Source organism: Orcinus orca, chromosome 6 (assembly GCF_937001465.1).
Source record: "Orcinus orca chromosome 6, mOrcOrc1.1, whole genome shotgun sequence".
In the NCBI taxonomy this organism is placed as follows: Eukaryota; Metazoa; Chordata; class Mammalia; order Artiodactyla; family Delphinidae; genus Orcinus; species Orcinus orca.
In genome coordinates, this window is record NC_064564.1 from 108,291,739 (window position 1) to 108,314,802 (window position 23,064).

At 49.4% G+C, this 23,064-nt stretch overlaps 1 protein-coding gene across 2 annotated transcripts in view; it reads left to right on the forward strand.

The window, feature by feature from the left end:
* The first annotated feature begins 73 nt into the window (after nt 1-73).
* Nucleotides 74-23,064, forward strand: part of MORN5 (MORN repeat containing 5) — a 33,457-nt gene continuing 10,466 nt past the window's right edge. Inside the window, exons 1-4 of one of the 2 annotated variants that reach the window (XM_004269258.2) lie at nt 74-171; nt 3,838-3,985; nt 5,610-5,721; nt 9,698-9,829. In XM_004269258.2, the coding sequence (XP_004269306.1) occupies nt 125-171; nt 3,838-3,985; nt 5,610-5,721; nt 9,698-9,829 (439 nt within the window). In that variant the 5' untranslated portion in view covers nt 74-124. The remainder of the gene's footprint in view (nt 172-3,837; nt 3,986-5,609; nt 5,722-9,697; nt 9,830-23,064) is intronic. The other variant, XM_012532850.3, reaches the window with a different exon arrangement.

Below are 23,064 nucleotides of genomic sequence, written 5' to 3' on the forward strand. Positions count from 1 at the left end.
AAGTTCCGCGGACCCTGGGGGTGGGGCTTCGCCTCGGTTCCGCCTATCCCTTCTGGTTGTCATAGTGAGGCGGGATACACCGAGATTCTGGTCTCCCAACCGCTGGAAGCTAGAGGCAGGCGCCATGGAGTACACGGGGAGCCAATATATCGGGGAATTTGTAGATGGGAGGTAAGGACCTCGTTTGATTCACTATGTCTTGAACATCCGTGACTGGGAAAAGCCGGCGGTCTTTTTGCCTCTGCAAAGGACTTTGTACCAGATACGTTCACAAACTTTATGCCTTTTAAACTTCAGGACAACCCTTTCAGATAGGCACGTTTATTCCCATTTTACAGTTCAGGAAAATGAGATCCAGAGAAGTGAAGTAACTTGCTCAAGGACGCATATCTAATAAACAGCAGAGCTGAGATACATCCATTCCATGTATACCCGTATATATGTGTGTTTGCTAAATGCCAGTCTTAGATATAGGGATAAGAATATTAAAAATGTCAAGATTCTTGCTCTTGTGAAGCGTGTCGTCTAGTTGGTATACTGCCAACAAACAGATAAATGAGAAGATAATTTCAGATAGTGGCTTTGCTTGAATATTTCCCTCCTCGTAGCAACCCTATGAGATAGATATAATCATCCCCATTATACGGATGGGAAAAGTGAGGCACAAGGTAATTATATAATGTGCTCAAAGTCACCTAGTTGGCATTTGACAGAGCAGAGATGAAAACCAGATCTGACTTCAGAGCCCATGTGCTTTCTACTATAGACCCCTGCTGCTGAGCCCCTGTAGAGGATGCATCTAGTTGGAGCAGTCCTGGAAGACTTCATGGAGGAGACAATATTTGAAATGGGCCCTGAAGGTTGAGTAGGATCTAGGTGGGTGGAGATGCAAGGTGAAGAATGCTTCCAGGCAAAGGGAACAGCATGAGCAATAGCTCAGAGGGCTTATAAGGGAAAGAGCAGGCAGTTCAGTTTGGGTGGAGTGTAGAATGTGCCTGGAGGAGAGTGGGAGCCCAAGCTAGACAGGGGGGCTGTGCTCTTACTTAGAGAGATTTGAATACCATGCACAATTCTGTGGGTGGGAAGAGCCACTGTTAGACCCTTGGTAGTGCTGGGCATTAGGAAATCTAATTTATTTCATCTCTGTATCCCTCCTCATAGTACATCTGTCTAGCACACACTCAGTTAATGTTAGCCACATGAATGAATAAGAGAATGAATGAATGAATAATATTTGAGATATGGTCATCATATCCTTGTTAAGGATTGATGTCTTCATTATAAAGTAGCTCTCTTTGTTCTTTCTAATTTACTTTGAATTTAAAATGAAGGCATTTCAGGACTTCCCTGGTGGTCCAGTGGTTAAGACTCCGCACTCCCATGCAGGGGGCGTGGGTTCGATCCCTGGTGGGGCAACTAAGATCCCACTTGCTGCATGGTATGGCCAAAAAAATACATATAAAAAATGAAGGCTTTTCACCTTGAATGAATAAAAGAAAAAACGGAAGGGAAGGAGAGGGAGAGGAGGAAGGGAAGGATGGAAAGAGGGACGGAAGGAAGCAGAGCGGAGGTGGGGAGATCAGGTCAGAGCCCATTGCCACTGTCTCGGTAAGAGGCACCAGGTCTCTGGGCCAAGGCAGAGGCAGTGGGGCTGCAGGAAAGAGAAAAATTTAGAAGTTGGGCGATTTCATTGCCAGGAGTTGGCAACTGATTGGCTCCTGGTCCCACTCAGAGACTGCTTCCAATCCCAGCCCAGAGCCCACCTCCAGGCTTTGAACTTGGAAGATTCGGCTGCTTTGGGGGCGGAGAGGATGAGTTCTATTTGGGGTGGGCTGGAGATGTCTGTAGGTGGTCTGAATAATAGTGTCCAAGTTGCAGTAAAAAAAAATAATAAGAGGGGAGATGCCAAATCTCAGAGAAGGGCTTAGATGGAGACTATGTTTAGAAATGACAGATGTGATCCCAAGCAAAGAGGTAGAGGAAAGAAGAAGAGGAGGGACTTCCCTGGTGGCCCAGTGGTAAAGAATCGCCTTACAACGCAGGGGACGTGGGTTCAATTCCTGGTCAGGGAACTAAGATCCCACGTGCCGCGGGGCAACTAAGCCCGCGTGCCACAACTACTGAGCTGCACGCCTCAACTAGAGAGCCTGCGCGGTACAAACTACAGAGCCCACGCACTCTGGAACCGGGTGCCACAACTACAGAGCCCACGCGCCCTGGAGCCCGCACACCGCAACTAGAGAGAAGCCCGCACGCTAGTAACGAAAGATCTCGCATGCCTCAACGAAGATCCCACGTGCCACAACTAAGACCCAATGCAGCCAAAAAAAAATTTTAAAGAAATAAAAAAGAAGAAGAGGAGTTCTCTTTCCTTCTGTGTCTTGCAGCAAAGTAAAAGCAAAATAGTTTTTAAGCTCTTCTATACGTCAGGCATTCTATGATAGCTTCATAGCCATTAGCGCAACAACTTGGCAGGGGTGTCATCATTATCCCTATTTTACAGATGAGGAACTCAGGCTTAGAAAGGTGGAGGTCACACAAGGTCACACGGGCATGGAGAGGAGGAGCCAGGTCTGGACTCCAGGCCTGCCTGGCTCAGAAGCTGTGACTTAACCACAGCGCTCTCCTGCTTGGGGCCTCTGTCACAGCGGCAACTTCTGTCATCCACTCAGGAAGTCCACTGGCCCTTCTGTTTCCTTCGTTCCTTACTTAGTAGATGCTCACGAGCACCTATTTAAAAAAACATAATTCTAGGAGCTGAGGATACCAAGGTCTTCCTCTCAAGAAGCTTTGATTAAATAGGGGAGATGAGGTATGTAATTACGATGCAACGCAGAAAGTACAAGGCGTCCAACGGAGGTACAAACAAAACCACAAAGAAGTTCAGAGTTAGGAGAGGTAAATTCCAGCTAGTGGGGAAGAAGGGAGAAGGAATGAAGGAATGAATGAAAGCATATTTCTTAAGCACTCACTATATGTCAGGCCCTTTACTAGGAAAACTGTTACCAGCATCTGGGTTAATCTTGGGCATTAATCTCAGCCATTTCACACGTGAAGTAAGTGGTCCAGCTGGTTCCCTGCCCCGTGCTCAGGTGGGGGCCTGTCTTCTACATGGCACTGACCACGCATGATATAACTGCTAAACTGTGTCCCCCACTGAACTGTGAGCTCCCCGAGGACAAGGACTGCATCTACCTTGGTCACTGTTGTGTCTGTAGTATTGTATCCAACAGACTAGACTCAGCAAGGCACCTGGAATATAGCAGGTGTTCTGTAAATATTTCTTGGAAAAAAGGAAGGAACAAAGGAAGGAGGGAAAACAGAGAGATTTAGGAAAGTCTCCAAGATGATACATCTAGAGCATGGTGAAGTAGGATTCGAATTCCTGTTTCCTATCTAAATTTCACACTTTTCCCAGTTTCCTACTTACGGCGCAATGGGCAGGGGTAGGCTGGTTGTGGGGGACGGGGAAGACCCAGCATCAGCTACCAGGAAACCTGGCCCCCATCTCTGCTTCACAGTGCTTACTGTGTGGCTTTGGACGCATTGTTCCCCTCTCTGGGCCTCCCAAGGGGGGCTTCCAGGGGCAGTGTAAACTCCAGGACAGTCCCTACCTGAGAGAGAGGGAGAACAAATAGACCAAACCCTGCATCCCCTTGGACACACAGCCCCTCTTACTTTTGAGCTTTGAGGGAAACAAACATTTTGTTTCTGAACAGAATATTGCTGGGACAGTAATGTCCAAGGACCCTGAGGTTCCTGCTGGCTCTCCTGCACCCGCCAGCTCTGATCCTCCAGCTGCCATGAGGGCTCAGTGACTTCCCTTTGTCCTTACAGGATGGAGGGTGAAGCCGAATACATCCTCCCTACCGAAACAAAGTATGTTGGGGAAATGAAGGACGGCATGTTTCATGGCCAAGGAACCTTGTACTTCCCCGGTGGGAGCCGATATGATGCCATTTGGGAGAAAGGATTGGTTGTAAAGGTAATCAGCTGGGGAGGGAGTCTGCAGAGGGGAAAGCCTCGGACAGGAAGAGCCCCCCTGACACGCACCCTGCCCTCCCCCTCTGCTGCCCTTTTCTCCCTCCTCTTGATCTTCAGGGCTCTGGAATCCTCTCCCTCTGGATCCAGAAGGGCTCCTGGACAGGCTGTGATGAATTTGAATCCTATTATGCCACCAACTGTGTGACCTTGGGCCCATGACCTCCCCTTTCTGAGACTCATGTTTCTTGTCTATAAACTGGAACAATGGTTGTATTAGTATCATATTGCTGCTGTAACAAATTACTATAAACTCAGTGCCTTCAAACAACAGAAACTTATTATCTTATGGTTCTGGACAGCAGAAGTCTACAATAGGTCAGCAGTGCTGCATTCCTTCCGGAGGCTCTGTGGGAGGATCCACGTCCTTGCCTTTTCCAGCTTCTAGAAGTTGCCTGCATTCCTTGGCTCGTGGCCATGCATCCCTCTGACCTTCACTTCCATCATCACATCTCCTCTCCCTCTGCTTTTATCATCACCTCGTCTTCTCTCACTCTGACCCTCTTGCCTCCCTCTTATAAGGACCCCTGTGATTACACTGGGCCCACCTAGATAATCCAGGATAATCTCCCCCCTTCAAGGTCCTTGACTTCATCACATCTTCAAAGTCCCTTTTGCCATGTAAAGTGAACACATTCATAGGTTCGATGATTAGACGTGGACATCTTTGGGGGACCATGATTCCACTGGCCATGAGAGTACTAGGCATCTCCTAGGATGATTATGAGAATAAATGAGGCAATATATGTGAGCACTCTGCTCAGTACCTGGCACACAGTAGGCACTCAATAAATGTTAACTCCACCATTACTATCATGATAAATCATCTAAGTCAGTTCTTAGCCTGGAATTTGTGGGCTACAAGTAGAATTCAGGGAGTCAATGAAATCTCCCAATTTATATACAAAAGCTTCTGTGTACATGTGACTATAATTTCTCCAGAGAAAGGATCTGTAACTTTCGTGGGATTATGGGTGTGTACAGGGGCTGGCTCATGACCTAAAAAAAGGTTAAGAAACACTCCTCACTTTACAGCTTGGAGAATCTAAGCCCCAGGAAGGGGATGTGACTTACCCAAGGTCACCCAGTGAATTAATAGTATTGGAATTTCCACCCATGTTTCCTGATGCCCAGGCCAATGCGATGTCTACATCCTGAGGCTTCCTTTAGCACTAAGGCAGCAAAAGCTGAATGTACGTGTTTGGACAAAGAGCCATGACTGAGGGCTCTGAACTTTCAAGCCGTGATAATAATAAAAGAATAATAGTAAACGTTTATTGACTGTTTACTATATGCCAGCCCTATGTCAAATGCTTTTCATGTACTATCTCACCGACTTTCATTGAATCAACCCTATTAAATATACAGCATTGCATATTTTGAGTTGCATATTTTGGGTGCCAGGACTTCATAACCACTCCTCCTGATCACCGCAGCTGTGATAGCTGTGATACTTATCACTTCTTTTCCACGGCAATGAAAAAGCCACCCCTTCCCTTGACTTTCGTCCTTCTTGGCAAGTGGGCTGTGGGCTCCTCAGACCTGTGCGTGTGCTCCTTACCTTCCAGGGCACATACACCTTCTCAGACGGGCTGCAGTATGACGCTGAGCACTGGCATTACTGTGACACCTACGATCGGAGGTTTTACACTGAGATCTGCTATGGCTTGAAGCCTGCAGGTACCCAGGCGCCCTTCTTTCCCTTCACACCCAAACGGAGAGGAAGGTGAAAAACGGTTCTAAATAACTGGGCTGTGGCGCCACTGAAGTAACCCACCCAAAGGGGAGGAGTACGGAGCAGGGTCACAGAACGCAGAAGCGCCAGGTTCTAGAATCAGAGAGTCCAGTCCTCAAATCTCAGCTCGCCTGTACCAGCCGGGGACCAAGGGCCGTGCCGCCACCTTTCTGTGCCTCAGTTTTTCCCCTGCAAAATGGGACAATAGCATCATTTACCCCACGTGTCTCATAAATAAGATCACTCGTGTAAAGTGTTTACAGCAGTGTCTTGCACGCGCAGTAGGTGCACAGTACATCTCAGCTGCTGTCATTCATCAGATCAGCTGTAGCACCAACGTGGGCCAGCACCAGTGGAGCGTGTGCTCTGTGTATCGGGTGCTGGGTGAGGCCCTCTATGATCCCTGTCTCATAGAATCTCCAGATGGCCCTGCCATGTCTGCCTTCCTAGTCCCATGTCACAGAGGAGGAAGCTGAGTCCACGTAGTCCAAACATGTTTCCAGTGGCAGAGCTCCCACGGGAGCCCATGTCTTCCTCTCTGAGGTCCCCTGCCTCACGCTATATCCCTGCAAAGATCGAGTTCCGTCACAGAGGGCGACAGCGGGGCTACAGTCTGGATTCTAGCAGCTTAAGGGGCTCATCCTGTGTTTCTGAGACTCGGGTGAGGTCAGCTGAACCTCAAAAGGCTAGATTTCGGCACAGCCCAGACGACATATCCAAATGTGGGAAAATGATGTTGCAAACTGTAAAAAAAAAAAAAAAATCCTACCATGAGATAATGTGGTGTAGTTGACAGAGCAGAGAGCTGGAAGGTCAGGGTTGGAGTCCTAACATTCCCACTCAGTAGCTGGATGAGCCTGGGCAGCTCAACCTCCCTGAGGACAGAAACCTCCAGAAGGCGCTCAGGGTCGGAGTCAGTCAGTGCAAAGCCTGGCTTTGTGACCTGGATCAGAGAGCTGACCAGGTGAGACTCCTTCTCTCCCTTTGCTTTCCTGACACCTCACTCTCCCACTTTCTTTCTATCCCGTCTCCTTTGCAGCTTCTCCTCCCCTTGATTATTAATTTTGGGGTTCCCCACGGCTCTCTGGCTTAGACCCTCTTCTGTCATCATTCTGTGCCTTCTCCCTACAAGGTGATTTCACTTTTAAGCCTTCATTTAATTGAAATCAAATTGAAATCAAAATCCCTGAGTCTCAGATTCCTGCATCCAGCTTCCCCAACACCTACGTTTGGTTGTCCCTCAATCTGCACTGAGTTCATTACCTTCCTCACCAGCCCCCTCTCCCCCAAGGATTGCTCCCCCAGAGACTGTCACTCCCCCCCACGCCCAGCCGAGATAAGCCTAATCCCGCCTCCTCATACCTCCGTGTGCAATCCATCACCTAGTCCTACGGATTCTGCCTCTAAAGTATATCCATTTGTTCATTAAACAAATATTTACCAAGCACCGCCACGTGCCAAGTTGAGTTTCTTCATCCTCTCTGCCGCTGCCCTATTCCAGACCTCCATCCTCTGCCCTTCTTTACCTAATCTCCTATGATCCACGCTTGACCCCCTCTGGGCCATTCTCCACTCTGTGGTCACTTTCATCTTTGAAAACCATGAATCTGATTGCCACCAGCCCTCCAGTGCCGCCCCGCTACCCTGAAGATAAGGTTCCACACTCTTAGAATGACCAGCGTGCTCTGGCTCTTGCGAGGTCCCCAGCCTCATCCCTCGCTCCCTACCCTTCTCGGATGTTCTCTCTGCTCCTCCAAGAAAAGCTCTTGCCTTTCCCTCTGCCTGGAATGCTCTAACCCTCTCACTTCACCCAAATAACTCCTTCCCACCCTTCAGGTCTTAGCTTAATGCCCCTTTCCTGGGACCCTTCCCTGAATTCCCAGACTAGGCAAGGGCTCCCCACGAGAAATCACAGCAGCCACGATCCACTCCCCCAGCTCTGTCATGAGTGTCTCTCATGAGGAGCTGACTGTGAGCTCCTTGAGAGCAAAGGCTCTGTGTGTCCCCAGTGCTTAGCACATTGCCTGGCACGTAGGAGGTGCTCGATAAAGAGTTATTATCAAACAGGGACAATAATATTGACGTCACAGTAGGAGGTGATGGGTGCACTCTGGGTAGTTACAGCAATGCTGTTCAAAGACGTTCCCTGAGCACCTGCTCTGTGGCAGACATTGGCTGGGCCCTGGGGGACCGAGAGCTTCGAGGACACAGTCTCTGCCTCCACATAGCTGGCAGTCTGGATGCCACTGGAGAACCTTGTAAATGGCTCCCCCTGGCTTAGCGATGACTTTGTCGTGAGCTCTTCACCCCAGCTGAGGCCTGCAGGCAAAGAGCTCCTGGCCTCAGGCCCTCAGCTCCCACACAGCTTAGGTTTTGCCAAAGCTGCGTGAGGCAGCGCACAGCCTTCCCGCGGCCACGCCTTCTCCTCCCGCGGCTCCTGACTCAGCAGCCTTATCCCAAGTACGCACTTCCTTCCCAAGTCCCTCGGCACTCTGCTCACCTCTCCAAAAGCCCCCTCGCACTCTGCTCACCTCTCCAAAAGCCCCCCTCAGCCTCGGCGGCAGGCATTGTTAGGGCCGGGGGCAGGGCATCCATGAGACGGGCTTTGGCAGGAGGCTTCGGGGAGAGAACTGGCTGTAAAGCGCTTGGCGTGGAGTGTAACCACCAGCCGATAGTGTACGTGCTTATCATCGTCAGCCAACCTCAGAGCCCCGCTGTGTGCGGGACCCTGAGCTGTGAGTGTGTGCTGCGCTCGGCAGGCATCCAGCCCTCAGTCCGGAGGACAGGGAATTACAGACCCACTCATAGAAGAAAACCAAGAAGTTACTTATTCCAACCTTATCTCCTTTCCTCAGGCCTCAGCGTCCAAGAGAGACAACACACAGGGGTTATGACCTTAAAGGTACACCGACTCCTGGTGGTTCCAACGTCCCCGGTTCTGGGAGGCGGTGCCCAGACCCTCGCCTCCCCTGATATCAGCAGCTTAACGTATAGGCTACAGAGCTCAGTATCTAACCTTGGGCAAGTTATTTGACCTCTCTGAGCCTCAGTTTTCTTATCTGTAAAATGGGACCACAGGGTTGCTCTGAGGAGTAAGCGAAATAGTAGGAGTCAAGTACTTAGCACAATGCCTGGCAGCTGTTTTTGTAGCTTGGGTCAGGGTTCTTCATCACCTGATCCTTGCCCCCGTGACCCATTTCTTTCCTGCTGTTTTCCTTACACACACCCTGTTCCACAAGGCTTCCTGAGCGAGGCATGAAGGCTCATATCTTGTGGCCTTTGCTCACACCTTGAATGCCATTCCTCTCCCAGACATGCCTTTCTAGCTATGTGGCCGACTCTGACACATCCTCAGGGTCTCTCTGATTCCAGAACCTGTGCCCTTTTCATGGTGTCCCTAGAAATAGAGGATGGGGTCAAGGGAAGAAGATAGGGGGCTGTCCATGTCTAATCATTGAACCTATGAATGTGTTCACTTTACATGGCAAAAGGGACTTTGCAGATGTGATTAAGTCAAGGACCTTGAAGTGGGGAGATTATCCTGGATCATCTAGGTGGGCCCAGTGTAATCACAGGGGTCGTTATAAGAGGGAGGCAAGAGGGTCAGAGTGAGAGAAGACGAGGTGATGATAAAAGCAGAGGGAGAGGAGATGTGATGATGGAAGTGAAGGTCAGAGGGATGCATGGCCACGAGCCAAGGAATGCAAGCAACTTAGTTTCCCAGAACCTACTCATGGAGCCATTTTCAGGAAGTTCCTCTGGGGCCCTGTTTGTGGTGCTTTTGCTGTGTACCCTGATAGGGAGTGTGTGGTCTAGAAATGGGGCCGGATTGTCACATGAGCAACCAGCCAAAAGTGGACTTTAGGTTGGGACTGGGTTTGACCTTGGTGGTGAGTTAATGATCCATGATATCCTTTCAAGGTATCTCTCGACTCACCAATATGGACCCGCCCAGAAAAATCCCTCCAGGCTGTTATGACTGCGGAGATGGCTTCTATAACCCAACCACGAGGATTGTCAAGGACTATAAGAATCGCTTTCTGAGAAATGCAGGTATGTGGCACATGTTTTCTCTTCTCTCATCACACGTAGGTTTGGTCTATGGCCATACCACCCTGAACGTGTCCAGTCTCGTCTGATCACATGTAGGTCTGTGCACACACATGCATGCATTTAGCGAGAAAGAAGCTTTTGCCAATCATTGATTGTCCAAAAATTGACGAAAATTGATTGTCTGAATGTTTCACTCTTTGGAATTCTCATGGCTGACAAGTCTATACATAGTCACAGAGTAGGGCAGAGGACATTAATGGTCTAACTGTGACAGCACATAAGTGTAGCATGGAAAGGATTCAAGTACTTATCTTTGCATGCTTCCCTGCAGCTAGTAAGTGCCTGCTGTATGCTAGACGCTCTGCTTGGTCTGGGCACCAAAGCTAGCCACAAACCCCTTCCTCGTGGAGCTTACGTTTGGCAAATAGCAGACAAGTACTATGAACGGTTAATTGCATCATGGAATAAGCATAATGAAAGGGAAAAACATGGCCCTAAATGGTGGTGGGGGATAGTGGAGATGGGAATGGGGTCCCAGAGAGGTGGGAGTGTTGCTGTGGGAGCACAAAGAAGTGCTATCTAATCCAGAACTGGAAATTCCGAGAAGGATTCAAGAAGGAAATAGCTAACCTGAGACCCAAAAAATGATGCGGAGTTGACCCTAAGGTGTGGGGACAGGTTTTTCAGCCAGAGGAACCAGCACAGGTAAAGGCCTGGAAAGTGAGTGATGCCATGTGGTCCAAGATGACTGCTGGCCCCTCAGCCTGGGGAGTACCTTGGAAGATCCAGAACCTCAGTTTGGTGAGTGAACACAAGCTGATCAGACTGAGAAGGACTGACTTACAGTGACCAAACTTGCAAGAGGTCAATGTACAAATAAGAACAAGAACATTTTCCTTTAACACCGTGATTCCTAACCCTTCTCTCTTCTACAGCCATAGTCCCACTAGGAATAACCAAAACTATGGACCCTCTTCGTAGGAAAATGCCCACATATGCACACACACAAATATATATGTGTACACACACACACACACACATGCATTTTGCATATAGTCTTAAGGGGTTGATGGTTCCCCTAAAGACCCAGGTCAAGAAACCCTACTGTGTAATGAGAAAGAAACTTCCAGGTAGACCAGAAGGCCTGGGTTGGCTGCTGAGGGTTTCCACTCCCTGTAGGGAAATTTACTCAGTAATTCAATGATGATCAGAAAGTTGTGTCGTGGTGCTGGAATAAGCGCAAAGGGAATCATCAGCTGATGTCGTGGCTGAATCCTGGAGCTGAGATACCCCTCGCCCACTGGGTGCTGCTGGGGGGACATGGCAAATGCTTGTATTCCAAGTCCTTGGCACTTTTCTCTGACTTCTCATCTTCCATTAACAGAATGTACTATATAGAACACTAGTTCTGCTGGATATAAATAGGCTCCCATGAAGTTTCTTGATCAAATCAACTAAGGAGATGCTGAGTTAGTAATACTAAACAGTTTTACTTACTGAAGGGCTTCTCAGGACCTTTTAGGTGCTGGTATACTTTGTAGTTTTCCTTCCCAGCACTTTTTCAACTGTAATTAAATACTCACTTGTGTAATGAATTGCTTACTGTCTGCCTCTCCCACTAAATGGTAAGGTCCCTGAGAGCAGGGACTCTGTCTTGTCTCCACTTGTACCTGTCCAGTGTCCAGTCAGAAAAACAAAGAATTTAATATCAGGAAATTGGTTAAGTAAGTATTGGAGAGCTGAAAAATCAGAAGGAAGACATTGAGGTGACAGAGGAAGTAACTGCGGGAAGCAACTACCCCCTCAAAACTGGGGCGGGGGGGAGCAAGAGATTGGGTTATTAGAATGTAGATCGATAGAGGCCCCCCCAACCAGGAGCTGCATCCCAGACTTGTGAGGAGGGGGCACTGCCCAGGAGGGCCTCTGGAGAGAGAGCACAATGACGCTGATTCTAGGAGTGTGGGGAAAGCTGGAAACTGGAAGTGAAAGGCCACTGCTGAGACACCGACCAGAGCAGCAAGCAAAACAGGAAGGAGCGTGTCCCCTCCCCCTCTGTCTGCCTTGGAGCACCTGACTGGAGGCCAGCTGGCAAAGGAGAAGTATCCTCCACGTGGTCCCAGTCCCAGCATCGCCAAGCAGAGTGCAGAAAGGTGGGTTTGGAGTTGAGCGTCAGTAGCTTCATAACTGGCCCCATCAACTGCCTTTTGCTGCTCAGCATCCAAACACACTCTTCTCTGCTGCAGAGATAACGCATTTATGCTCTTTTGTATTACAAGTCGCAACTATCCTTCCTACTAATACAAAGATGCTCTCACCACCTCCTCGGAGAAGGGAGACCTTAAACCCAGTAGACATCGCATCCATCTTTGAGTGATGTTATCCCTTGACAGTCCTGCCTAATCTACAACCTCCACGCCACTGCCAAGAATCTTCCTATAAAATATTAAGGGGAAAAGAGGAAAGAAGAGAAAAAAAAATAGTTAATAAAAGCAAATATGTAGATAGATAAATGATATAGATACCGTTATACATAAACATACAAGCAAGGAAGAAACACTATCATTGATACAGTCCTCTTTCTATAACTGGTCACAAGGCTGTAGTTAATACTTATAAATTCCTTTTTCTATTATAAATTCCGTGTTCCATTTGCCTTCTGCTCACATTTCAGTTGGTCTGGTTTTTTAACAGGTAGGGCAACCCGAACCTTCATTCTTGAGGGGTCTGAATCCTTACTGGTCCTGCCTTTTTTGGTTGTTTCGTTGCTTGGTTTAGTTTTGCATTCATTTTTACTATTGGCAGTGGAAGTACTAAGAAGTGACTTAGAGAACCCCCTTGGGTTCCATACAGCGTCTCCCTTCCCCAGTAACAGCAACCCAGTTTCCACCTGGCAGTCGAGATCCCTCACTCCAGCCAGCAATGTATTCCCCTACTTCGCCTGTTGTTTCAGTGGCATAAGGTGCGAAAATGGCTAGGTGGCTGTTTCCACTTCCAGTTCAATCGAACCATTGTGGTGTCACTTGGTGGGACCATTTCTCCTTGAGAACTAAGGCCTCTGAACCAGTAAAGTTCAAAGTTACAGGAGAAAGGAAGCAAATTTTTTTCTTAAAAACAGGCACACTTCTGTAGCTCCAGCAGCAAGCACAGACCCAGGCACATATTAGGCGCTCATTAACTGTATATGAAAAAAATAAATTAAGGAATGAGTGTGGACTGTGAATCTCTACCAGAGAGATATAGTTACATCATTTCCTAAAATTATTTGACCATAAAATTAGTTGGGAGATGGGGCAGCAGGGAGAATTTTTATGGCACTAGTGTTTTGGGGAATTCTGTGTTAGCATAATCTTTCTTCAGTTGTTGTACAATACAACTGATGCATTTTCAGTTTTCTACATTTGAATTGTATTCCAGTCTTGCCTCACTGAGAGGACATGCTGGTCCTGTGCAGGTCCACAGACTAGTGGAGAAGACAGATACAGAAAAATATAATCACAATATCATGTGATGTGGGCCCTGGTGGGGGGAAGCCCTGGAGAATGGTGGGGGGGGATGGGGAGGGGGAATTGATCACCTGTCCGGGGTAGAGGGTGTCAGTCAGGAAAAAGGTCCCAGAAATGATAGGTCTTTTTTTTGGCCGCGCCACATGGCATGTGGGATCTTAGTTCCCCGACTAGGGATCAAACCCATGCCCCCTGCAGTGGAAGTGCAGAGTCCTAACCACTGGACCACCAGAGAATTCCCTAAGTGATGGGTCTTAAAGGATGAGTAGGGGTTTCATAAACAGGCTCGTTGGGTAAGGGCGTTCCAGGCACAGGGAACAGCATGGGCAAAGACACAGAGGCATGAATATGCATGGTGTGACTGGGGAATCAGAAATTGTGGTTCCCAGAATCCTGTGGGCAAAAGCCATGCTTGATGATAAACTTTAAAATGCATCATGGGAATGCACAGAGGATTTTAGGGCAGTGAAAATACTATGGATGATATTATGATGACGGATACATGTTATTATACATCTGTCCAAACCCATAGAATATACAACACGAAGAGTGAACCCTAATGTCAACTAAGGCCTTTGGGTGATTATGACGTGTCCATGTAGGTTCATTAATGGTAACAAATGTACCATCTGGTGGGAGATGTTCATAATGGGGGAGACCGTGCATGTGTGGGGCAGGGAATATACAGGCAATCTCTGTACCTACCTCTCAATTTTATTGTGAACCTAAAACTGCTCTAAAAAGTTAAGTCTTTTAAAAAACTGCATCGGGGAAGGGAAGGCCATTCTTAGAAGGGCAGACACTGATTATTGTTTGGGCGACAAATATTTATTGACCAGTTGCTATGGGTCGGGCTCTGTGTTAGGCATGAAGGTGACAGTGGCATCCTAGAGGCTCTCAGGCAGCAAGAGCAAGTGACAGTGAAATGGATCGTGACAGTTCAGAGTTGCTGCAAAAGAACCTCGTGCGGATCCCAAAGCCTGGAGGCCAGCAGGCCAGGGAGGTTTTCTGGGAAAAGCAAGATCTAATGTGAAACCTAAATCAGGGCAGGCAAGTGCATCAGGGTTGGGAAGAGTGTTAAAGGCAGAGGGAACAGGATGTGCAAAGGATTAGAGATGGGGGAGAGCGCTGCACATCTAAGAGGCTACAGGGCGCTCAGGAGCGTGAGACACCAATACGTCAGGGGAAAAAGCAGGAGAGGAGGCCCAAGAGGGCCGGAGGAAAGATCACAGGTGCCTTTTCACCTGAGGGCCGTGGGGGAGTAAGGGAGGGTTTTCGGCGAGTGGAATAGTAACTGATTTGTCCATTAGAAAGATTTCTCTTGTTACATTAGACAAGAGGCCAAAGGATAGGAAATGGGAGATCCTTCCAGCAAGATGGCAAGAGAGGGGCATCTGCAGGGCCACGGTCCCCAGGTTCCAGGCTGCCTGGTGGCTGGCCCTGGGCCAGTGCCTTCCCTCTCTGGGCCCCTTTCTCTCCATCTGCAAAATGAGATGGTTGAACTGGATGATTTCTAGGCCACTTCTAACCTTAAGAGCCTATGATGGAGGAGGAAGGGTATTTTGGTCCTGATACTATAGGGCAGATCAAGTTCGGAGTGTCCTGAAAACCACTAAAAAGGGGTCTCTGTTAGTAGCCACCTCGTCATTACCCTTGACTCATCTCACCCTGCCAGGGACTGATGTGGCCTTCTGTCCATCTTCTGTTTTCCCCCGGGGCCCTTTCTCCCCTGCATCCCAATCTGCCCCGTAAACGGTGCTTCCTGTCGGCATCCTGGAGGCTCAGGACTGCTGGCTGCGTGGGCCCGAGGCGGGTGACTGAGGCCATCCCAGAGTAAACGCAGTGGCCTAAGCCACTGCTATTATGAGGCACGTGCCACCTGGGTGGGTCAGAGCCGGGAATGCTGCTTTATAGGAGGTCACAGGCTGGGGCACCAGCAGAAGGGTCGCCTTTCGCTCGGAACTGCCTCTGCCCCTCACCCACCTTGGGCTGGCTTCCTTTCCCCCCGGGCAGAGAGAAAGCCCTGGACGGCTAAGCTACAAATTGCTAGGCTGTGAGCACGCTTGACAGATCCAGGTTTGCTAGACTTGGGTTTCCAAGTGTGCCTTTCTTAACTGGAAAGGACAGTACGTACTGCCGGATCATTGCGAGAGTTGAAATCCATCCGTCCGCTCATCCAGAAGCCTTTGAGTGCCTGCAGTGCGCTAGGCTTTGGGGAGCAGGGCAGGCAAGAATCCTCTCAAACTGTGGCTCTCAAACCGTTGGACCTTGGCTGGTATCAGGAATGATTTACATCATGACCCAGAACACACACAGACTCACACTCACGTATGTATTCTTACATGAGATGTGCTATGATAGTTTCTATTCAGTTTTTTGTTGTTGTTTTTTTTTTTGTATTACATGCAGCATGTGGGATCTTAGTTCCCTAACCAGGGATCGAACCCGCACCCCCTGCATTGGAACCGCGGAGTCTCAACCACTGGACACCCAGAGAAGTCCATATTTTCTATTCCGTTTTTTAAAATGATGGTTGCTATGCACTAAATTGATTTCACAGCCTTCTTAAGGGTCAGGACCATTGTTCTAGGCAGCCTTCCCTGACCAACCCCTCCCTCCCCGCCCCCCGGCCTCCCTCCATCCTGTCTGTGTGAGATGTCCCTCCTCTGTGCTCCCACAAGCCTCACAGCACTTAGCTCATGACATTGAAGAATCTCTATTTGCCTGTCTTCCCCACTAGACTGAGAGCTTCTTGAGGGCGGGGACCGTGTGTCTGTGTCTGATTCAGCCCTGGGTGTTCTGCACCTCACACGGGTCCCACAAGTTGGAGGTGATTCATCGTATGTGAAAGAAAAGCAGGCAGGCGGGCAGAGGACCTGCCTACAAGTCCCTCAGATTCTTCAACAAATTATACAAAATTCAGTCCCCGGCACATAATAGACAACTTATTTTCAATAATAAGTATAAGCCATTATATTTCTCTGCACCTCCAAGTTTGTAAAGCTTAAGCATTAGAGATCTCAAACCAGTGGCTCTCGAGCCAGAATTTTTGTTTGGCTGGCCCCATGTTTGAAATGGCATGGGTTTGGGCACCAACAGGGGGCAAGCACTGCCCAGGTTCCCACCACTCCCTGCTGTCTGACCCCCATTAGCACCTGTCATTGTTTGTCCCGGCGGGGGGGGCGGGGATCACGCCATGCCGCACCTTGCAGGATCTTAGTTCCCCAACCAGAGATTGAACCCCGGCCCACGCAGTGAAAGCACCGAGTCCTAACCACTGGACCGCCAGGGAATTCCCAGCATCTGTCATTTCTTTAAGGTACGCCCCTTAAAGCCTTTGAGCTTATGACCCCTGCATCTCCTGGGACTCTACATGCATCCTGTGAGCTGGGAATGGGTGTGTCCTGAGATTAGGAATCCAGGTCAGGGAGTGATGAACAACAGACTGGTGATGGTGAAGCTGGAATTCTAACCCACTCCCATCTTCCTACAAGTCCTGTGGTCTTTCCACTCCACTCTGATGCTGCCTCTGTTGGGACCATAAAACCATAAAAGACAGCAACTCAGTGTAGGCAATATTGCAATTAATACAGCAGACACAAAACAAAACAGAGACTGGTTAGGAGCTCCCTCCCGCAGGAGGCTTGAGAGCGGGAAGAGGTCAGAGAGACAGCGTGGTGTGGTGGAGAAATGCCCAGGACCTAGAATACACACATCCGGCTGTCCTCTGGTCCCGGATCCACCACTGGCCAGCTAGGTGGCCATGGGTAGCTTACTTCTTGTCTCCTCTTGGAGCCTGTTTCCTCATCTGTAAAATGAGCGTTATAGTAGTACTTAATCTGGAGGAATTGTGGTTAGAAAAGATGGAGTTAAGTAAGCAAAGTACATAGCACAGCACCCAGCTCAAGGCACGTGTCCGGTGATCGGTAGTTGAGGCTGTTATCACTGTACTGATTACTGACTCAGGCTGGGGGAGAGAGAGGAGAGTAAGCCCTGGGATTTGTTAAGATTTCTCTAGGTGTTTGAGAGAGGGGAAGGCTCTGAGGGGACATGTGATTGGACGTGCTAGGTCTCTCTGCCTCCTCAGGGTTTTGCTGGGGAAATGAAATCCTGCTGAAACTCCGGGGTCTGGAGACTTGATTACGGGGTTCAGAGTGCCAGTCTACCTTTCACCCCCCTGTCTCTTCCCACCCCATGGTCCAGCCCAAGCAGACTAGCTGCCCTCCATCGATCAACATGGCTCTATCCTCACATCGTATGTTCCCCCGCTGCTGAGAATGCCCCTCCCCCTCTCTCCCCCCCATCACAGTCCTCATCTCTCCATGCTCAGCACACAACAGAAGGCCATGGTTCACCTGCAAGCCCGGAAGAATGGTATGGAGCTTCACCTGCCCATCCATAGCTCAGGGTCACGAAGCTGGGGAGGCTCCTTACCAGACCCTCGCTAAGTGCCTTACCTGCTGATCTCTGCTCTTCCCAGCATCCCAAGTGGGGAATTTTCAGGAGCCAGAGTTTGCAATGAGAAGATCTGGACTCAAATAGGTTAATAACTTGCTCCCAGTCACACAGCTGGCAACAGAGTCGAGTGGAACCCAACTCTGCCCAAACCCTCTTCTTTTCCTTCTTCTTGCCAACTTTGTGTCCTAGCTTATTCTTTCTTTTTGTATATAGTTTTGAATTCATTTATTTATTTTTGGCTACGACTCTGCGTCGCGGTGCGCGGGCTTCTCATCGCGGTGGCTCCTGTTGTTGCAGAGCACGGGCTCTAGGCGCGCGGGCTTCAGTAGCTGTGGCACATGGGCTCAGTAGTCATGGCTCGTGGGCTCTAGAGTGCAGGCTCAGTAGTTGTGGCACACGGGCTCAGTACTTGTGGCTCACGGGCTCTAGAGCTCAGGCTCAGTAGCTGTGGTGCACGGGCTTAGTTGCTCCGCGGCATGTGGGATCTTCCCGGACCAGGGCTCGAACCTGTGTCCCCTGCATCAGCAGGCGGATTCTTAACCACTGCGCTACCAGGGAAGTCCCTGTCCTAGCTTATTCTTTACTCGGCATCTCCGCTCCCAGACAGGGCTGTGTCTCATTCACAGGTGCTCCTGCACCAAGCGCAGTTCCTGGTACCAGCGGGGGAGCTCAGTGATGCTCTAAATGAATGAAAATGTCCATTTGAGAGTCTTGAGACAGGAACACCACAGCCCCCAAATGAGATGCTACCTTTTTTATAAAGGGTCCTTTACAGACTGTGGGCCAGTAGGGAAGCATTGGAAGACATTTGGGATAGTTACCTTTAACATAGTGGGAAATTGGGAGATTAACTCTAACCCTTAGCCCTCCTACTCTCCCCTTTCGTTCCTCTCAGGAGGGATGCGCCTGAGCCGTGCTGGCAGTGTGTACATCTCTTGGAGTAGCTGTTGCTTGCCTCAACGTTACTATCAGGAATCATTTGCAAAATAACTGCACCACTAAGCCTTCCTCCCTCCCCGCAATTAATGACACCCCATGCGCGTGTCTCAGATGAAAGGCACATTATTAATATTCAAAGGAAAAAACGCTCGTAACCATTTTAACATATACAACTAACAATGAACTAAATTTGCTTTGTGGAAGACAGAGAGTGAGCATCCCAAATTAGTTTATGTAAAAGCTGAAATTCCTCCCCGAAAGGTCTCAGTACCATCCTCAAAGAATATCCTGATCATCAGAAATGCTGTCAAGATTCCCGCCAACATTATCCCCTTTGTTGTCTGAAATGTCGAATCAAGCACATCTGGCAAATGTCCTAGAGCTCACAAATCTTTCAAACAGCGTATAATTCCCAACGGTTAGAGAGAACGCCACCGCTTAATCGTGCTCCTCTTCAAAATAGCACCAACTTTCCTTCAATCAGAAACAATGGCTTGGGCTTCTTAAAAATATCGCATACCAGTGATTATTTGCAGAGAGGGCCCCTTTGCGTTTGAACCTGTAGGTTTCAGACAGAATTTAAAATCAAGATCACGAGCCTTGTTTGAATGTATGCTCGGGTAAATGGACGATGGGAAGAAGCAGGGGTGTGAATCGGGGTCCAAAGAGTGACCTGGCCTGGGTGATTCGGAGTCTTTTGGAGGTGACAGCTGGCTCCACCAGGAGAGGATGAAGATGATAGGGGGGTGGGGTGACAGGTGGCACTGACTGAGCCTTAACCCTGCACCGGACACTCAACTACAGGGGAGGGGTGTATTCGCATGATCCCTGTTTGACAAATGAGGAAACTGAGGCTTGGTGAAGTTAAAGAATTTCCCCAGAAAATTTGGCAGGAACTGGGATTCACACTTGGGCTCATCTGCCTCCAGAGATTTGCCTCTTTCCACTTTGCCCAGCCAACTCCAAGACTGTCTGTCCACAGAGGCCTGGGCATGGAGGTCCCAGACATTGGTGTTTATCTGCTCCCCACCCAACTTTACAAAGCTGCATGGTGAGCAGCTAGAAGTGAAAGACCCCTTGGCCTTCTAAAGCTTTTCTGGTATTATTTAAACAGTTGAAAACTAAAAACATCCCAAATGTCCAGCAGGAGGGAACTCATTCAATAATATATGATATAGCCTCGGGAATTCCCTGGCGGTCCAGTGGTTAGGACTCAGTGCTTTCACTGCCGTGGGCCCGGGTTCGATCCCTGGTCGGGGAACTAAGGTCCTGCGAGCTGCGTGGTGCGGCCAAGTAAAAGATAATATATGATATAGGCTTACAATAAAATACAATGCAGCCATTAAAATGGCAGTGAAGGAATGGACCTATTGATATACAAAGGTAGCCGTAGTTTATTTCAGGTGAGAAAGCAGGGTAATAATAATAACCACCATTTACTGAGTGCTTTCTATGTTCCAGGCGCTGGTTTGAGCACTTTACATAATTTATTTTCTTTTATCTAGGAAAAGTTGTCTTTATTATTTCCATTTTATAGATGATGAAACTGAGGTGAGGTGAAATGCTTTGCCCAAAGTTACCCGGGTAATAGGTGGCAGGGCTGGAATTTGAATCCAGGTCTAGCTGACTCAGAGGTAAAGATGACATTTGAGCTGGTTCTGAATGAGAAGCTGGAGTTTATTAGTGAAAGAAAGAAAGAACCAAGGGCCTTCCTTGTGGCCCAGAGACATAAAAATATCCAAGGAGTGTAAGATGGCAGTAGTGGTTCTTTTTCCCTAGATAGTTCTCTGCCCACTTTATTGCTCAAATACTGGCCAAGGAACACGAGTCTTTCAATGCCACCAACAAACCAAGACTCTTCTCATCTTGAAGCCTCTGCCTCCACCTGACAGGTGAGAAAGCTGAGACCCAGAGAGGGAGGATGACGTGCCGGACCCCACACAGCCTGTCTGTGTTAGGGCCGGGGCAGGACCCACCTTCCCACCGCCAGCCAGGGCTCCTTCGGCAAACCCAGGCTGCCCCCCACCCTGCTTCCCCCGTGGTTTCTGCAAAATGGCCGAGCAAGTCTCCTGCCCCGCCCCCTCCCGCTGTCATCTCTCCTCAAGACAAAAGGCAATTTACCCAAATGTTATAATCACCTGGAGGCTGGCACGCAGGGCCATGCCTGCCATATCTGCGGTACTGTTAGCAGCACCATAATGAAGGCTTTGTGGAGGGATAATATCACACTTGTAACTGCCAAAGAAAATGCCCACACGGATCACAGATCCCGGCATCTGCTTTAAGCAAAAGGGGTATGAAGGGAATTATAGTATCAAATGCCTTTACTGTGCCAGGGACTCGCCACATCCCAGCCCCCTGAGGAATGCATCATTATCCCTATTTGGCAGATGGGGAAACTGAGCCTCAGAGAACTTACTGACAGGAGCAGTTACTAAAGGGAGGAATCGGGACTTGAACCCAGGCATCTCTGACACCAGAGGCCACACTGTGAACTGATAGGAACTTCTCTGAGGGTCTGGCAAAGCTGTGGACCTTCTTCTCCCCAGAGACATACACCAGAAGCCACCCCCCTCCCCTACAGAGGGTGGGATCGGCCCGTCAAGGCCCTTTTGCTCTAGGAATGACAGCCTGCCCTGCCTTGTGCCCCTCCCTGACCTGCGGGAACCGCCCCCTGCCTGACTCTTTTCCCAGTTCCAATTCCAAAGGCCCTGGAAATTCCCTTTCCAGCCATTGTGCCCACAGGACTCTGACAGCAATACATCCCCCACCCCCCACAGCAGCCTCCTGGAAGCATCCAAAGGATACAGCTTCCCCCTCCGTGGCTGGAGTCCACCCGAGCCAGCACCCCGTGGTTTGTTTCGTCTCCTTTAATAGAAGTGGATGCGAGGCCAGCACCCAGGGGGCAGGAGCCTCATCTCGCTTCCTCAGCCCACACGCTGGAACCCAGGGCAGCTGGCTGAGAGCCCTGCTCAACCTCAGGTCCAGGAGAGGCAGGCAGGCTTACAGGCCGGCCCCAGGGACTCTGCCAGATCTGCCTTCAGACCCTGGCTCTGCCATTGGCCGGCTGTGTGATCTCAAGCTAGTCTCTTAACTTCTCTGAGCTTCGGTTTCCTCATCTGACAAGTGGGGGTGGAACTATGACCTTCCTTCCAGGATTGTGGTGAGTGTTATTGAGATGATGCAGGGGATGCAGTGAGAGCAGTGCCCAGCCCATGAGGAGCTTAAGGCCTGTCACAGATAACAGTTGGGATTATTTTATATCCCAGGGACTAGTGCTGGTTGAGATGCAGGGGCCTCCTTAACTCCATGCCCCAAAGGGAGGAGCCAGAGTGACCTTGGCAAGCTGCCCTCTGGCCTCCTCCCACCTGCTTTTAATGCCAATTTCAAAACTGGGCTGGAGGCGGGCAGTCCCCTGATCTCTCTAGCCTGCCTTTGGCACTGTTCTGGATGTGTTCCCATCATCCTCAGCATTTCTTATTCATCTGGAGCCTCAGACCCTCTAGGATCCCTCCAGACGCGGGCCCTCACTGATCCCCTGCGGATACCAGGGTCTCACCTGGGGCCATCTCAGTGCCTGCCACCTCCCCAAACCAGTGCAGGGTCGGGGGTGGGGAGAGATGCATAAACAGTCACAGGACCCGGGATGGGCACTCTCTGGACGGAAGCCTAGAGCCTAAGTGTTCAAAAGGCTGCAGAGAACCTGCAGAGAACCTGCCCCTCAAAATATAGGTCAGAAAGTAACATAACAGAAACCATTAAAAAAGTACATGGAAGGAAGTCCAAAATAAGTCTATATTCTCCATGATGTTTATATTAATGTTTAATGTGGAATATCAGATTTGAGATTCTTTTTTTAAAAATAAATTTATTTTATTTATTTATTTGTGACTGGGTTGGGTCTTCGTTGCTGCGCACGGGCTTTCTCTAGTTCCAGTGAGCAGGGGCTACTCTTCATTGCAGTGCGCGGGCTTCTCATTGCGGTGGCTTCTCTTGTTACGGAGCATGGGCTCTGGGCACGTGGGTTCAGTAGTCGTGGGTCACGAGCTCCAGAGTACAGGCTCAGTAGTTGTGGCGCATAGGCTTAGTTGCTCTGCGGCACGTGGGATCTTCCCGGACCAGGGATCGAACCCGTGTCCCCTGCATTGGCAGGCGGATTCTTAACCACTGCTCCACCAGGGAAGTCCCAGATATGAGATTCTTTCTCCAAAAAACCGGGAGTGCCCTGCTTTGCTGGTGCCAGGAGTCAGAAGCACAGTGTGCTGGGGGAGCACAGAGAAAACGGTGTGTCCCAAGTCAAGTTGATGTTCTGGAAAAGGTGGTGTTTGGCTAGGC